The sequence below is a fragment of the Ovis canadensis genome, chromosome 5 (assembly GCF_042477335.2).
Source record: "Ovis canadensis isolate MfBH-ARS-UI-01 breed Bighorn chromosome 5, ARS-UI_OviCan_v2, whole genome shotgun sequence".
NCBI lineage: Eukaryota > Metazoa > Chordata > Mammalia > Artiodactyla > Bovidae > Ovis > Ovis canadensis.
In genome coordinates this window covers 71,293,911-71,312,211 of record NC_091249.1, presented here as the reverse complement: position 1 = coordinate 71,312,211, position 18,301 = coordinate 71,293,911, and the positions used below count along the sequence as shown (strand labels likewise).

General features: G+C 41.2%; 1 protein-coding gene across 1 annotated transcript in view; it reads right to left on the bottom strand.

The window, feature by feature from the left end:
- Nucleotides 1-18,301, bottom strand: part of STK32A (serine/threonine kinase 32A) — a 133,692-nt gene that overhangs the window by 23,291 nt on the left and 92,100 nt on the right. Inside the window, exons 6-8 of the mRNA XM_069592357.1 lie at nt 16,037-16,074; nt 8,441-8,530; nt 1,250-1,347 (exon numbers count right to left, since the gene is read on the bottom strand). Coding sequence (XP_069448458.1) covers nt 1,250-1,347; nt 8,441-8,530; nt 16,037-16,074 — 226 coding nt within the window. The remainder of the gene's footprint in view (nt 1-1,249; nt 1,348-8,440; nt 8,531-16,036; nt 16,075-18,301) is intronic.

Sequence of the window (18,301 nt, the reverse complement as noted above, 5' to 3'; positions counted from 1 at the left end):
AGAGAGAGGCTGGTAAGAGCATACACACTTAGTTACAAGCTGAATAAGGAAAAGGAAAAGGAGGCACAGAAGATGAGATGGTTAGATAGCATCACCAACTCAATGGACATGGATTTGAGCAAACTCTAGGAGACAGTGGAGGGCAGAGGAGCCTGGTGTGCTGCAGTCCATGGGGTCACAGAGAGTCAGACACAACTTAGGGACTGAACAACAACCACAACAAATATAAGCGTAACATTCACTATGCTGCTGCTGCTAAGTCACTTCAGTCGTGTCCGACTCTGTGTGACCCCATAGACGGCAGCCCACCAGGCTCCCCCGTCCCTGGGATTCTCCAGGCAAGAACAATGGAGTGAGTTGCCATTTCCTTCTCCAATGCATGAAAGTGAAAAGTGAAAGTGAAGTCGCTTAGTCATGTCTGACTCTGAGCGACCCCATGGACTGTAGCCTACCATGCTCCTCCGTCCATGGGATTTTCCAGGCAAGAGTACTGGAGTGGGGTGCCATTGCCGTCTCCAACATTCACTATAGCTGATAACATATATGTAGATACAAAATCAGCAACCTAATAGTCACTTTTTTTCACCTTTCTTGAGCAAAAGAAGAAAAGAAAAGTGAAACTAATGGTGTTAATACATTCTCAGTTACATCCAATCACAGGGAACTACCGCGAGGTACAATAATATGGGAGGGAGAAAAAGAAAATCTCTTCTTAGCAAAATTAGGCATTTTCTGAATTTAAGAAATGTTACTTTTAAAAGGAAACTACTCTAATTTGCCACTGAGCCCAGAACCCGAGAGCCAAATGAAAGACAGAAATCCAACAAGACAGGGCATGAATTGTGTTGGATTAATAATTCACACTCCCTTTGGGGAAGTGTGTCTGAATCAAAGCCCAAGACTATAACTGCAAAATGATTTTCTTTAAACAAACAAATATATTTATACAAGATAGGGCATGAGGTGTATTGATTTTCCCTCTCTGGGTGTTAATAATTTCTCTATAATTCATTTAACTTTATCTGCATAATTTAATGTCAACTTACATTCTTGGTCCCATATGTAGAAGAGTGAATTAATTATGGGCAGAAACCCCAAGGGGTGCAACCAGCATCACATGGCAGAGTTGATTTCATCTCAGAAACAAACTACTTGATTTTTAGCCAAAAAAAAAAATCAATCCTTTCTTTCACTGTAAAAATGAAACTTACTGGAAGAGTAATCAAAGATAAATGGAATTCTACTGTACCCGGCCTCTCAGCAGCTCATATGCTGTCACTCCCAGGGACCACCAGTCAACAGCAAAGGAATAGCCTGCTTCTCTTCTGCAGCTGAACATCTCAGGTGCTGAAAAACACAGAAGAGTTAAGTTAGTTTTACTCTGATTGAATTGTGCGTGTTTGGGCATGTCTGACTCTTTGTAACCCTATGGACTGTAGCGTGCCTGGCTACTCTGTCCATAGGATTCTCCAGGCAAGAATATTGGAGCAGGTTGCCATTTCCTCCTCCAGGGCATCTTCCCAACCCAGGGATCGAACCTGCATCTCCTGCATGGGCAGACAGATTCTTTACCGCTGAGCCACCTGGGAAGCCTGCTTTGCTCCCTGAGACATTAACAAATCTATCTTCAAACATGTTCCTTCAAAGGCAAATTACCAGGGAACAGGGTATAAACACTTTTAAGGGTGTTTATCATCCATTACTAGATTTCTCACTGTAGGCAAATTTTCTAATTTTCTAGTCTTGCTCATTCATCACCAACACACACAGGCATGCACAGACCTTAATGGAGAAATTCTTCCTTGACTTAGAACATATGCCTATTAAAAACTGGATCCCATCAGGCCTCAAATGTCTGGCTGACTCTGTAAGCAAGAAGGCTGAGAGATGTTACTTTGTTGTCTTGATTTAGAAGGGTTGTAGTCAGGATATAAATTTGTATTACTGTGGCAAACAATGCTCAGAATTTGGCTCCAACTACAGGAGATTGGTTTTCCAGCTTGGAGTCATCTGGAAGAGGCAAGAGTAGCATTTGCAGCCTGATACTGGGGATAAAGGAGAGGAGAAAGGATGGGGCACTCAGACTGATATAGTTTTACATCAGTCATGGGGCACTGACTCTTTGTTCCATAATTCTCCCCTTTTTTTTTTTTCAAATTGAAGTACAGTTGAATTACAATGATGTGTTAATTACTTCTGTACAGCAAAGCAACTCAGTCATATACATATATATACATATTTTATATTCTTTTCCATTATGATTTATCACATGACACTGAATAGAATTCCCTGTGCTACACAGTAGGACCTGGTTGTCTGTGCTGTGCTTAGTTGCTTCAGTCGTGCCCTACTCTTTGCAACCTCAGGACTGTAGCCCGCCAAGCTCCTCTGTCCATGGGGATTCTCCTGGCAAGGGTACTGGAGTGGGCTTCCATGCCCTCCTCCAGAGGATCTTCCCAGCCCAGGGATCAAACCCAGGTGTCCTGCAGTGCAAGCAGATTCTTTACTGTCTGAGCCACCAGGGAAGCCCAAGAATACTGGACTGGGTAGCCTATCCCTTCTCCAGGGGTACTTCCTGACTCAGGAATTGAACTGGGGTCTCCTGCATTGTAGTTAGATTCTTTACCAGCAGAGCTACCAGTTGTTTATCCAGTCTATATTTACCAGTTTGCATCTGATGATCTCAAACTCCCAATCCATTCCCCTCACCACATCTCCCCCTTGGCAACTATCAGTCTATTCTCTATGTCCCTGATTTTGTTCCTCTTTCAGAGATAGGTGTGAAAGAGTGTCATATTTTAGATTCCACATATAAGTGATACCATATGGTATTTGTCTTTCTGACTTACTTCACCTAGTGTGATAATCTCTGGGTCCATTCATGTTCCTGCAAATGGCATTATTTCATTCTTTTTAATGGCTGAGTAATATTCCATTGTATATATGTACCACATCTGCTTTATCTATTCATCTGTTTCCATGTCTTGGCTATTGTGAATAGTGCTGCTAAGAACATAGGGGTGCACTTATCTTTTTGAATCAGTTTTCTCTGGATATATGCCCAGGAGTGGGATTGCTAAATCATATGGTAATTCTACTGTTAGTTTTTAAAGAGATCTCCATACTGTTTTCCATAGAGGCTGCACTAATTTACATTCCCACCAACAGTGTCGGAGGGTTCCCCTTTCTCCACACCCTCTCAGCATTTGCTATTGGTAGACTTTTTAATGATGGCCATTCAGATGGGTGTGAAGTGGTACCTCATTGTAGTTTTGATTTCCATTGCTCTAACAATTCTTTCAACTGACTCCAGTGGAAGGCAGAACCTCAGTCAATCTTACTCCAGTGGATGTCTCCAGGTACATGTTCTCTAACACACTGAGAACCTTCTGCCCACTCTTCCAAGAATAGCTAACTTCTGAAGGATGGAGTGGGGAGAATGACGTAGAAAGCAATGATAGGTCTCTTCTCTGCTTGCTTGTCCAGTACTGAATCTGCCATTTAGAGTCACTCAATAGAAACTTGCTAAATGAATGAACAATATTGAATCAATCAGTCAATCAAGCACAGTTTACAAACTTTAGCTGTGAAAACAGGCTGTCTGGGCTCAAAATCTGCCTTTACCACTATGACCTTAATTGAGTTAGTGGGCTGAGCGTTAGAATCATCAGCAAAACCAGAATCATGAGAAGGCAGTTCTTACAGAGGTGAGAAACTAAATGTGATAATGGCTGCCAAAATCTCAGCACAGTGTCTGGTACCTGGGAAGTCCTCAAAAAATTAGATACTCTTCAAGAGGGACAAACATCTGTAACACTGGAAATTTTAGCTAGCCAAAAGCTGCACACTTGACCCAAGCTTCAGGTAGTAGGATGCAAGTTCTGGACAAAGGAAATTGGTGTGATATGGGAAATGCACATGGGTTTGCCCTGCCTGGTGCACTCAATTTCAGGTAAAATCCTGTGGGCAACATCCAGTTAGAGAGGAAAGATGTTGACATCCCAATGCCGGGATTGATCTTGACTATAAAAGCCTTTAGCAGGACTAAGTAGTGAATTCCCCTGGTGCATTCACCTTTCATGCTTCACTGCATTCTTTCTGCAAGTAACAGCTCCCCAATGGTCCTGACCCCACAGTGCCCCCACAGACTGGATGCAGTGGACTATAACTCTGCTCTCCCTTATCATTATCTCATAGCAAGTCATCAGATGTGGTCCCACCAGGTGACAGGTGATAGATATCGCAGAGAAGCTGCAGAGAACTTTGAGACATAAACAGACTGTTGTGCTAAGAAAAAATCTAATAGAATAAACATCTATAAAAGCTGTGTATTCTCTTGTCTTGGACCATCCTTGAAGTTTATATGAGTAGAATCCTCTCCTACTTACCCTGTATTCCAGCATGAATACATTTGAATATGCATTTATTCATTCAATAAATATTCACAGTAGGCTAGGAATTGAGGAATTTGGGAAGAACATTAAGAGAAAAGGGCAGCAGGTACAAAAGCATGTTGTTGCTCAGTCACGTCCAACTCTTTGCGACCCCATGGACCGTAGCCCGCCAGGCTCCTCCCCATGGGATTTTCCAGGCAAGAATACTGGAGTGAGTTGCCATTTCCTTCTCCACAAAGCATAATGGATAGGTAATTCTTTGAACTCAAAGTGCTGAAAAGCCAGAGCAGGGAGACGCTGAGGGCTTCCATCAAATGTTCTGTCTCTGAGGTGAGACAAGCAGAGGTGGAGAAGGACTGTTTCCTTCAAAAAACCATTGAGTGTTTTGTTTGTTTTTAAAAATATTTCCATATCTCCATTCAGAGAAGTAAGTAAAACATAAAAGAAGAATTTAGTAAGCAGTTATAACCAAATGGCCATGTAACCTTACAACATAGAATCTGGACCCCATCACTGGGTCCTATCCTGTTTACAAACACAGAAGCAACCACTATCCCAAATTTCTGTTGGTAATTTTCCTCTTGCCTTTCTACATAGATTGACTCTCTGTTTATGTGCTTCTAAGCAGCAACTTAGTTTTCCCTATTTTAGTAATATATATGTTATATAGATGTTATGTTTGTATGTCTATATAAGAGATGTGTATATAACATATATGTATAAATAACATGAGTGTGCGTGTGTGTGTGTTAAATCTTACTCCTTGTTTTCTTTGGTGTCTTGCTCTTCTTGTTCAACATTATGTGTATAAAATTCCTCCAACGTGCTACACATAGTTTGTTCACATTCAAAGCTGTACTAATACAGTGTAATTTACCTGTTTCCTACTGTTAATAGCCATGTGGGTTGTTTTCAATTGGGGCTATTTTGAACAAGGCTCTCATGAACAGTCTTGCACATGCAAGATTCTTCTAAGTCCACCTATCTTTAGGTTGCATTTCTGGGAGGGGAAGTGCTGGGGATGAGCTCCTCATCTTCACACATACTAGATAGCATCAAACTATTTACCACGGTGGTTGTACCAATTAACGTTCTGACCAGCAACGCATGAGACTTCATTTTGCTCAACGTCTTTATCCACACTTGGCATTAACTAACCTTGTGACATTTTCCAATCAATTGAGTACATAATGGTCTTCCCTTGTGGTTTAAATTGGCATTCTCCTGATTACTAATAAGCTTTTCCACATTTTAATACATTTATTAGCTATCTGGATTTCCATTATTTGGTTTGCTTTTCAGATTTTAAAGCAACTAGATAGTAGATTCTGGTCAGGACATGAAGAAAGGGTCCAAAACTAATATATAAATCTAGGGCAACAGAAATAATTCATGGAATTTATGAAAATGATTCTAAATTTCCTCTGTAAAATATGTGAATAATAAAGGTTTTCTGAAAAAAGGGTAAAGGGACTTGCATCTGTTAAACTGTATTATAAAGCTATAGTAATTAAGATTTATTGACAAAAGTCACAGACTATAGATGCTAGTACATAAAAAAACTTAGTTTATGATGAACATGAATATTTTAGTTGGTTAAGCTCTGGGTGATCCTGATTATATTCACACAGACCAAGGGAGGGGAGAAGGAAGGATTGGAGTGATTGGAAAGAGCATTCAGGTAGAAGATGATGAATTCAAAAAAGCAAAACTTCCTTGTTGGGTGAAGGTACTTAAGAACTGGCAGATGGTCCATATTCTCATTGCCAGAGCTGAGGACCTGATGCATAATATGTTTATGCATGCTACACATAACATGCATCTTATGTTAGAACATATTGTATATTCCTAGATACTTATTTCATATTTCATCCTAGTTTTCTTTCTTTTTAGAATTTGTTTCTTTCTGGTTCATTGCTAATTATCAGAAAAGTGAAAGTGAAGTCTCTCAGTCGTGTCCGACTCTTTGCGACCCCATGGACTGAAGCCTACCAGGCTCCTCCCTCCATGCGATTCTCCAGGCAAGAGTACTGGAGTGGGGTGCCATTTCCTTCTCCAGGGGATCTTCCCAACCCAGGGATCAAACTCGGGTCTCCTGCATTCCAGGCAGACGCTTTAACCTCTGAGCCACCAGGGAAGAGTGCTGGTGAATATCTGTTAGGTAGATTTTACCAAATTATTGGGAACATAACTGTCAAAAAAAGAAAGCAGACATCCACCTCTGCTATCTCTTAGAAAGATTCCCATCCGAAAATCAAAGGCAAGAACAACTTCCGGATGAAGATATAAGTGCTGACAGTCAGATACTCATTTTTTAAAATAAAACTAGAAATATTTCTGAGAGCTTAAGCTTGGCCTACCTCATTTGGCTTACAACCATTTAAGAACCATATATACCTGGTGGCTCAGAGGTTAAAGCATCTGCCTCCAATGTAGGAGACCCGGGTTTGATCCTGGGTCAGGAAGATTCCCTGGAGAAGGAAATGGCAACCCACTCCAGTATTCTTGCCTGGAGAATCTCATGGACGGAGGAGCCTGGTAGGCTACAGTCCATGGGGTCACTAAGAGTTGGACACAACTGAGCAACTTCACTTTCACTTATGTATATTTTAAAGTCTCTCTATCTCTCTTTTAGGGAGAAGCTTGATTTTCTAAAGTCAAAAAGAGCTTGCTTTAAATGTAGGCTTTTTCAATTATTAGCCATGTGATCTTGAGCAAATTATTTCTTGTTCTCCTCCTTGTAAAATGGTGATAATTACAGTTTGCCTCACAGGGTTGTTGAGAAAAATAAATGAGTCAATGAATGCAAAGCATTTAACACATTGTCTGATCCCTAGAAGGCTTTCAATAAATATTGGTAATTGTTAATTATAAGGATGAGGGTAGAGAGGGCAGAGAAACTTGACTGGATTCCAATTTCTTAGCTCTATGTGGTGAAAAAGACTGGAAATGCCAATTTTGAGGAGAATCAAATTATATGGGCATTGTATTTAAAATCACTGGGGAGAGGAAAGAAAGATCATCTTCCTTTACTCTTCTCACCATGGAAACCAGGCCTAGAAAACCCAGATGCACATTTTCTGATTTGGCTTCAAGAAAATAGCCTTTAATATGGAAACCCAGGAAACCTGGGGAATAAACTCAGACCAGCAGGCTTGGAGATTCCTTTTTATCATTTGAGTACTGTGAATTTGGGGCAGAAAATAGACTGTATTGTATGTGTCCATTATTTTAAAAGTGACAAAAGGGACTTATTACCCCTGAAGATAATTGGAAGCCAGGAAATATGCAGGTGTTCAAATATCACATAAAATCAGGCTCATCTTCCCCTACAGATGACTTGTTTTTCCTCTCTTTAGTTCTGCAAGTAAGACAATGAAATACTGAAAGAAGGTGGCAATGTTCTTGCCTTTAATTTCAAGTTCAAATATTTTGCCTGCAAACTGCTCATGGGATTATAGCGATGATAAGCCTAAAACCAAAATTATAATGGGAATGTACTTTGTGAACTTACATCCTTATGAAGGAGTATGTAAATCATGGTTATAGTAATACTTATATCATTTATTACCATCCCACTTATTGCTGTACCTTCTCTGTTTGATTCTTTAAAACAAAACAAAACAAAATTCTTCTCACTAAAAGGTAAGCCCCAAGGGTTGGAGACCTTGTCTGTTTTGCTCCCTACAAGATCACCAGCGCCTAAAAACAGAGGCAATGAGTAGGTATTTATTGAATGAGCAATTACTATTCTTCATCAGGAAGTATGTAGAAACTGTCCTTAATAACTCATAAACTAACGTTCTTTATAGGTAGTCCATGGCACCCTCCTGAATCAAGATCAGACTGGATGCTTGCTAAAAGGAGATTCCTGAGGTTCACCTCAGACCTGTGAAATCAGAAGCTCTCCAGGTAAAGTCAGAGAGGGACTTGTCATTCCTAGCCGCAAGGCCCTACAGATGACTGGACCTCCAGTACATGGTGTTCACAGGAATGAAAAACAATGCTTTGCTCTTAGTGGCTATGGCAGCTCAGGGGACCCATACCCATGTAAGGCTTGGTGCCAGCCACAGTGGTGATCCGCATCTCCCCGGGCAGCATCGTGGCAATGTTGAAGTCTGTGATGTGCACGTGCCCTGCGAGAGAAGAGGGCCACAGAGAATGTTAGGAGCTTACTTTGTACATTCCTTTTTTCTCTCTCTTAAAAATTTTTTTTTTATATTGAAGTATAATTGCTTTACAAAGTAACACTAGTTTCTGCTGTACAACAAAGTGATACTAAACTTTTCATATCATGATCTATCTCCTGGAGAGGGGATGGTTTAAGACCATACATACTGGCCTTGAGGACAGAAAAATTGTGCTTTTACTGCCTGTAGCCAATCACAAATGGCATATAAGAATTTATAAACTAATGAACATTATATGCCATTTGCAAGTGGGTACAGACAGTAAAAGCTCACTTATTCTATCCTCAAGGCCAATAAGGCCTTAAACCATCAACTCTTCAGGAGCCAGGTTTTGCTATGAAAGGGTTAGTGCTGCTTGTAAATTTGTAGTTCAACCTCAGAAAGTTTTAACCTTGGTCTTTAAGAGCTCACACTCTGGTAAGTTCTACTTGGGCAATTTCTGTCTATTGACATCATTTTAAGTCGGTACAGAATATGAGTATCAAGAGATGGACAGATAAGAACTATTCAAAATATCAAATTTCCAAGCATCTTGTATGGAATCTTTTAAAGAGACTAACATTAATCCACAGAGGACATGACTGTGGATACACATATTAATCAATATTTCTTTGCCAAGAAAGAGTTCTTTTCTCTCTTTGTTTTTCTGAAATATCATTAGTCGTTTTCTGTCTGATAGTTCAAATTGTCCCCCAGTGATCACCAATAAAATAATATATCAAGGGAAAGTATGGGAGAAAAGTCAAGTTCTACTTTTAAAGTGAAAGTAAAGTCGTGTCCAACTCTTTGGGATCCCTTGGACTACCTGGCTCCTCTGTCCATGGGATTTTCCAGGCAAGAATACTGGAGTGGGTTGCCATTTCCTTCTCCAGGAGATCTTCCTGACCCAGGGATTGAACTCAGGTCTCCCACATTGTGGACAGATGCTTTACCATCTGAGCCACCAGGGAAGTCTACTTTTAAGAGGCTGTTTAAAGAGCCCTAAACTGGGAGCTAGGTGAGCTGGGTCCTGCCTTGAATTCTGCCCCTAAGACTTTGTAAACTTGAGGTTGCTTCCCTGTGCTGAATGTACGTTTCCCTTTTAAAAAAAAGGAACGGCAGACTTGATGCTGTCTAGGGTCTCTCCTCAGCTTTAATACTCATGGCAATACTGTGTGGGTCTAACACTCAAGTTCAGCAGAGAGCAGTCTCTACAGAGTGTATTAGTGTCCTTGTGCTCACAGCCAAAAGTAGGAAAGGGCATTACCAGCCGCTCAGGCAGACAAGCTCATTGTGTTGGTTGGTTTGAGTGTCGTATGCTTTGAGAGGATCTTGGAAGTGTTGGCATTTCCATTTGCATGCTTCTGTGGTTGTGATGAGATGTGGTGGTAATTGGAGGGGGTGCCATGGGATTGTTCTTCCACATCCCACAGACCCTACTCCCCCTGCCGACTTCACTGTCTGCTCCCCAATAGCATCCAGCCCACTCCTAATGATAAATCTTGGTCTTTATCACCAGGGATTTGTTTGATGCAAAAAAAAGTGTTTTGTTTTTATCTGATGACATCTTAATAAAGTAACAGTAGCTGAAAGTGAAGGCATTCTTACATAAATGGTTCCAAGAGACGATTTCAAGAGCTTGCACTATCATAATATAGGTTGTTTCAGTATTTTCTTTCTCTTTTTCTCTCATGTTCAAAGCACTGGCTCCTTGGTTCACCAGGTTTGATACAAAATAGGGGAGTCTGGAGACTTAGTGGTTAAGAGTTTGTTCTCTGGAGTCTGATTGCCTGACTTTAAGTCCCAGCTCTACCACTGATTAGCTGTACTACCTCAAAAAGGTGACTGATCCTGACTGTAAAGTTGGGATGATAATAGTGGTCTTCTCATGAGGTTGTTGGGAAGATCAAATGAAATAATGCTGCGGAAGACTTAACTCAGCATTTCACAGGAAGTATGTATCATCCAATTGTTGCTATTTGTCATGATCAGATGCTCTTGGCATCATTTTGCAAAATACACGTGCCTGGACTTCTCTCTCCTAAGACCCCAGTGCAGTGGGATAGGTGGGAGAGCCAGGTATCCAGGTTAAAAATAGTACCAAGAAACTCCACAGGTGGTTCAGATGGGCAGCCAGGCATGGGATCCTCGACTTTAGCCTGAGTACGTGTTCTAAGCTGACTTAATCCTGAGACTGACTATGCTCACGTAGAAGTATTGGGTTGGCCAAAGAGTTTGTTCAACCTTTTCTATATACGGGTACAGAAAAACCCAAATGAACTTTTTGGCCAACCCAGCAGAAGATATAGGATGCTTTAGAACCATTTGGTTCTCAAAGTGTGTGGTCCCAGACCAGCAGCATCAGGAATGTGATAGGAATGCAGACTCCTGGGCCCCGTCCCCACCTACTGAATCAGAAACTCTGAGGGTGGAATCCCTGTGTTTAAATAAGCTCCCCAGGTGATTTTGATACCCAGTTCATTTTGAGACCATGCTTTTAAAAGAAGACCTGGCTTAGTAGAAAATCTTAACCAGTTAGTACTCATTATATTTCTTTTGAATGTGGTTAAAAGTGTTAATTTGATCATATAAGTAGTATTTGAATTTGTATGATTAATCGCAACTTTCATAAGGTTTTCATATACTTTAGGCTAGTGAAGTCATCCCTGTTTCAGAGAAGAGCTGTTTGTGGCTAAGTTCTCAGTGTTCAGAAGTAGCAGAGCTGGAATTAGGATCTAGCATTTGGTCCAGGACTCCTTTGGTGAGTTATGAATTGTCCAAAGACTTTTTGCACCATATCGTAAGACCAAGATCTGAAGAAACTCAAAGCACTACCTTCTGATTGGCTCAGGGTTCTCTCACCAGGATGTAGAGTAAACAGTTGGGAGGAATTATCTGATGGTCAACATCTACTAGAAACTCTGCCCTGGTGCCCTCAAGCTGAACAAGGAAAGCAGAGCCTCACGGAACCTATGGCCACCAGTCCGACACCTCAGCTCCAGATGGACTTCCTCAGCTGTACTTCCCTTGGCTCCCTTTCTGCAAGTTCCCCTCTGTGCTGGGGAAACGAATCTGAGTGCTGGCTCACAGAGGAAGCTCTGGTTGCCCCACTAACGGAGGGACATAGAAATTGCTCTGGAGTGAGGGACCCCTCTGGCTTTCCCCATAAGTCCTGGCCCTGAGGGAGTCTTAGATCAGAGTTACTCAACTTGGAACTGACTGAGAACTTGGACCTGATCATCCGTGTGGTGAAGGGCTGTCCTGTGCATGGTGGAATGCTTACTTGCAGCCTTGGCCTCTATCTACCTGATGCCAAAAGCACTTCCCACTCCTGATATACTGACCATCAAAAATGTCTGCAGACATTGTCTCACTTCTGCAGGGAGAGACAGTGGAACAAAGGCATCCAGTTAGAACCACTGCTTTACTGTGAAGTTTTCAAGTACAAGGCCCAGAACTTCCTGATTGCGCACCCTAGGGAGCCATCTGCCTGTTCTTTTCAGCTGTGTACCTGGAGGCACAGAATCACATTAAAAATTGGAGCTCACAGTATTGAGTCACTGAATTTAGTCATCACTGCAGTCATTATTTATACTCTTTCTTACTGCGCATGTGTCCAGCCTGAGGATGTTTCTCAACACAGCCCTCAAGGACACCATAACCAATTGGTTGGCATGGCTCCTAGCTTTCAAAAATTTCCCTAACTCAAAAATGGTGCCACAGTTTTCTAGGATTCTTATTAAAAATTTATATCCTTAGACACTAGCTGAGATTTAGAAATCTGATTATCTGGGGCTAAGGTACAGTGTCCTACTGTGTGTGTGGTGTGTGTGTGTGTGTGTGTGTGTGTGTGTTTGGTATAGGTGTGTGTGTCTGTTTATATATAAAAACTCTACACACTCGATTTTTAGGTACATTTTGGGACTCTGCAAAGAAGAAGCTATTAAAATAGCAGGCTCGGTTCTTCCTCACACCCCTAAACTGAGTTTTTGCCTTTCTCTGTTCCCTGTGACAAAGGAGGGTATCAAGAAACCTAAATTATAGATAATGTGGTAATTGTCATTCTCTCAGATATACCAGGGAGACATTATTCTTCCTTTGTAGGCAGCACTTATTTCCTGAATAAGGTAGGAAAAAACCACAAGAACCTTAGACACTATGGAACTGATAGAATTGGATGGAGTACCTAAGTTGGTAGGATATGGAAACCATATATCAGAACAGTTGGTCAAGAGCCATCATAGAGTTAATGCCATCTCAGGCTCTGAGCCAGTGAGTGAGCCGTGGAAGTAGGACAGTAAACGTATGCTCTAAATTAAAAAAAAAAAAAGTCAAATTCTGATGTGTAAGGAGTGTTCATTCACACTGGTAGAAGGACTCTCCATTTACAAAAGGATTTGGTTCCTTTAAATGTCAGTCTTTTCTGATGAACATGAACCAGTATGACTCAGTAAGAGTAATACAAAGTTTCTCCCTGTTACTGATGGTACTGAATTTAAATATAAGCCACATGGTGTAATACACAGCTCACCTGGAGAAAGGGGAATAGCAGGTGTATCAGAGAGGAGCAGTTATCCTTGCAATTGCTAAATCCCCACGCAAGAGGCACATATGAGCCACCAGGAATTTCATGTCAGAATATTGAGTTGGCGAAAAACTTTATTTGGGTTTTTCCATTACATCTCTTGGAGAAGGAAATGGCAACCCACTCCAGTATTCTTGCCTGGAGAATCCCATGGACGGAGGAGCTTGGTGGGCTACAGTCCACAGGTCGCAAAGAGTCGGACACGACTGAGCGACTTCACTTTCACTATTACATCTCAGGGAAAAAGCCAAAAGAACTTTTTGGCCAACCCAATAGTCAGTTGGTTTGGCCAACAATGCCTGAAAGCTAGGTTTTTTGAAATCTGAAAAAAATAGAGAGTAAATAACTTCAAAAAATTATTTTTTCCAGAAGAGAGCCCTAGGACAATGCTTAGAGAATGACCCTCAATCTTGTTTGTTTGCATCTCTCTCTTATTCACATACCCAGTCCTTCCCAAGACAGTGTTTCTCTAATTGACGGCAATGATTCTCCAGTTGAGTTTAGGATGGGAATAAAATACAGAAAAGCTCCTCTTAGGTCACTGTTCAAACCCCAAAGTTTAAGAGTGAAAAGTATCTTTGTAAATAGTACGCCAAGTTAACAGGTGTAGACAGGGAACCAGGCAGCGTGGGTTGCTGGCTTGCAGTCCCTAAGCAGCAGAGCCACAGTCCAGCCAATAATAAAATACCCTGAAAAAGTGGGCGTTAGCCTCCTATGTGCATGAGGGAAAGGCAGAACAGGCCATTGAAAGTACAGTTACCTGAGAATTAAGGGTCAGACAAAATTGTTTAAACACAAGACCTGAGAAGCAGATGTGTACAATATTTGGTATATCCCTTTTGGAATCAAATATCAATAATTCTTTAGTAAAGTCAAGGGAGGATCCAGCTTTCAGTGGCTGCACCACCTGGGAAGCCTTATCCACAATATCACTCAATTAATTTTTCCTGAGGGTAGTCTCTAAGGGTGTTTACACTTGAAGATTAACTTATTCCTGGATCTTTCTCTGAATCTACAATCACCAAGTTGATAAGAAAATAAGAAAGAGAAAGACTTTGAATGAGAGCTGGATGACCTCATGGTAGAAATAAGATGAGGTCACACTGGAGATCCAAGACCGAAATGTTGTTCTCCAAATGGAAGGTGACTTTTGGAAAGGTTTTGGTTGATAGGATCAATATGTCTCCTTTCAGGATCCTGACAAATATTCGAGCAATACATTGGGCACAGAGGCAAGCAGCTGAGAAAGAAGTGGGGACAGATCCCCAAACCAGGCTCTGTGTGACCAAGACTGTGTTGGGCACACAGGGCACCTTTTTCTATCATGTGCAGAGGTGGCCTCTAGTGGCTAGGGTTGTGAAGCTGACAGTTGTGAAGCTCCACAAAGTTTATTCGTACCAGCGTGAGGGGGATCCTGCTTCCTACTGAAGGCAGAGATAGCTGGTGTTTTCATGAAAGTCACCTTCACGCTGTCTCACCAGTGCCCACATTTCTGAGTTTCAGAGAATCTGTTCCCAAATGTCAGAAGCAGTAAAGGGAAGGAAGAAATAAGGCGTTGGAAGAAAGTGGAAAAAATCTTTTTAGACAGTCCATAAATAAATAATGATGCAATGATGCTGAGCTTTGAAATTAGAGGTCATACAGAAAAGCATTTCTTGGCACTCAGAGCACACGTGGCAAACCGGGTTTTAAATGCAATTAGGTAAATAAATAATGAGCCACGGATAGTCTGTGGAGTTTCAGTCCCACTTGTAAATCCCTTTTGTAAAAGTCAGATGAATACGGAGCTTTGCAGATTTAGGACTCCCTCACCCAGCAGCTCTCTGAAAATTTAACAAGGATCTTATTGCCTCTGTAACATTTATAACACGCCGGCTGTGTGTCCTACAACTCTGTACTGATGTACCAATAAATCCAAATGTCCATTAAAATAATATTAGGAGGAGATTATACGCATTTAATCACTGTTGGCCAAAGCTTTTTCTACAGGACGTCTTCAATCGGTGTTTCTTGAACTTCAGGTGTTCATTTTTCACCTTCACGGTCCCTGCCTTATCCCTCTGGGTACCACATAGACTCTTACCTACTCTATACATTTCTTTAAATGGACTGATTTTTTGTTAACTGAAAATGGTTGAACAGAAAACTTAGTATCTCTTATATAAATGTAAAAATTTGCCCTGACAAGAAGAAAAGCCTAAAAGCAGACAAAATGAGAACAAAATACTGTCATGAATCTCTAAGTAGATACTATTGCCTACCGAATGCTCTATCCTTGAGGTCTCTTCTGTCTTTATGGGGGGAAAAAAGGAAGATAATTGCTATAGAGGTATTAAGGCAAACCAGCACCCCAAAACTGGGGTGGTTTTCTTGAAGAAATCAGTAGAAATGGAAGAAAACTGAAGAGAGAACAACTTTTTCCTTATGTAAATTCAGGCTATTTATGGGTGTACTGGTGCAGTAGTCTCCAACCTTTTTGGCACCAGGGACCAGTTTCGTGGAAGACAGTTTTTCCACGGATCAGAGTGGGAGGTGATGAGGAGTAAGGGGGCAGTAATGGTTTAGGTGGTAATGCGAGTGATGGAAATTGATGGGAGCAGCAGATGAACCTTAACTGGCTGGCTAACCTCTCACCTCCTGCTTTGCAGCCTGGTTCCTAAAAGGCTGCGGATGGCTATTGGGCACCCCTGTACTAGTGTGCTATGCCACTGCAATAAATGATAAAGTTCCCCCATGTGGTCCATCCCACCTTTAAATAGAGTTTGTACAAACAGTGCAACTGAACCAAGCAAGACACTTTTTCCATGTATAGTACTCCTTTGCAGGGGATAATCAGTTTGTTGCACGTGTGTATCAAGTGGTTGATTGCAAACAAATTATTTACTTACCATGTTCATCAAGCAAAATATTGTCAGGTTTCATATCCCTAGGGGAGGAAAAAGAAAAGAGAAAGTAGCTCATAATAAAGCAGAACTATTGAGTCGGACGAGACTGAGCAACTAAACAACAACAACAAAGGATAAAGGTCGAAATTCTCAAGAAGGGTAGCTAGGGCTGAAACAATGTACTAGCCCTTCACCACAATCTCACTGAATCCTCACAGTGAATTGAGATGATGACCAGTAATACCCCCAGTTTCTAGATCAGAAAACTGAGGCTTAAAGAAGTTAAGTCACTTAATCCAAGGTCACAGAGCTAGTAAACAGAAGAACTGGACTCTGAACCTGGGTCTTTTTCATTCCAAAGGTCTCAGACCCTTAAGTTCTATAGTGAGTTATAGCCGAGCAAGTAAGTATTGCTCCATAGATCATAAGGCATTTCCATTGTCATAAGGCAGTAGTACTAATCCCCACTGTTGTCTGTTAACTCTAGAGCTACACAGATGAAGCAAATTTAAAGACTATGAGAAACAAAACGGTCTATGCTGTGACTATATATTTTTTATTTTTAGAGAAATAATGGTTTGTTCATACTCTCTACACCTTAGGTCTTAACAAAACGTAAATTAATGGGTAGTAAGTCTTGACTGAGGTGAAGCAGAGAGACACACTATGAAATTTCAGATCCCTGAATATAGATTGATGAAGATGCGAATGATATAATGCCTCTGATTTCTTCTAGTTTTTCACAAACCAGGAAAGAGGGCTCCTATGTAACTCAAAAAATACCCCAGGCAGAACATTTTACATTACATTTTCCAAACTGCGATTATACTTTCAACTTGCAGAGATTAGAATCTTTCTTAGGATGATGTTAATGCCTCTAGTGACTCAAAAAGTCTTATTCCCAGGGTTGTTAATTAAAGGATTTGGACCAGTCTTCCGTGCACTGATAAGTTCCTTAAATCCACAGAAAGGAAGACAACCCACCCTCATCCGATGAAGGGAGTAGTTTGATGGTAGATACTCAGAGGTTTGATGGCAAATACTTAGAGGATTGGTCTGTAGAATTTTAAAAGTCCTCAAGAAACAAATATTACTGTAAGCAGTGTCCTCAATGAGAGCACTGCTCTGCAGTTCATAACAGCCCTCAAATTCCACACTCCTGCTTTCACTGCCCTTCCCTAACAAACCATGAAAGCCCTTCAACCCAAATTCACAGAAGTCAGTAGGGAAGAAATTCTGCAGCAGGTTTGGGATTACATTTTTCAGCCTAGTCAAGAGGCTTTTATGTTTTTAGAATAAGGTGACATGAGCCTTTGACAGACCAAGATTGTCAGTCCTCTTTTCTTGACACTATTAATGAATGACAAGCCTCTTATCTACAGAGAGAACCAAGTATGTGCCCCACCCAACAGGCAGGCACATGGGTACTTTCATAAGGTTTAAATATCTCCTCATTTAGTTCATTAGTTTCTTAAAATTAGTTCTGGATTCATAAGTGATCATTTGTGGCTGTGGCAAATTTTTCTCTTGTTCAGGGTACAATTTATTAGAAACACAGAGCAGGAGGGGGTTTCAAATTGTATGTTTCTCTGGCTAAAATCTCAATATTTCAGACCCCATCCTGTCCCCTCTGATGGATTTCATTTCAAAAATTATCAAGTCTAAACTCATTCATATAAAATAAAGGCCCTCTTAGTCTGACTCCTGGGCGACAGCCACATGGAGTACATGGAGTCTTCTAAATGCTCCCTCCATCCCTTCACCTTCTGTTGTTCCTTTGTGTGAATCAGAGCCCTGACCTGCTACACCCAGAAAATTCAGATTCATCTCTCACCACATAGCTCAGGTGCCACTTCCTGCAGGGAGCCTTTCCTGATTTTCCATTTCTGAGTCAGTGGCCCCTCCTACATGCTCTGCATGGTATACGTCTTCCGTCATAACATTGATCACACTTCTATTAATTTTTTTCTCCAATTGGATCATGAACTCCTTGATGGCAGGGGCAGTTTCTTGATTAATATATAAACCAGGATATACAAGAGCACTATAGCGCACCATCAAACACTCTGCAGCTTAAAGCTCAAGGTAAACCAGGCATGAGGCTATTGCCATCTCTTTTAGACTGGCATCAGTGAGCATCAGGTACTGTTTACCAGATAAGGAGGAGGCTCTGAGGAACCCTGCCAGGAAGGGAGAGGCAGGATGAACATAATGATTTCATGGTCTGAATTTATGAGGGTTTGCTGGGAGGAATGAACTGCTGTGGGT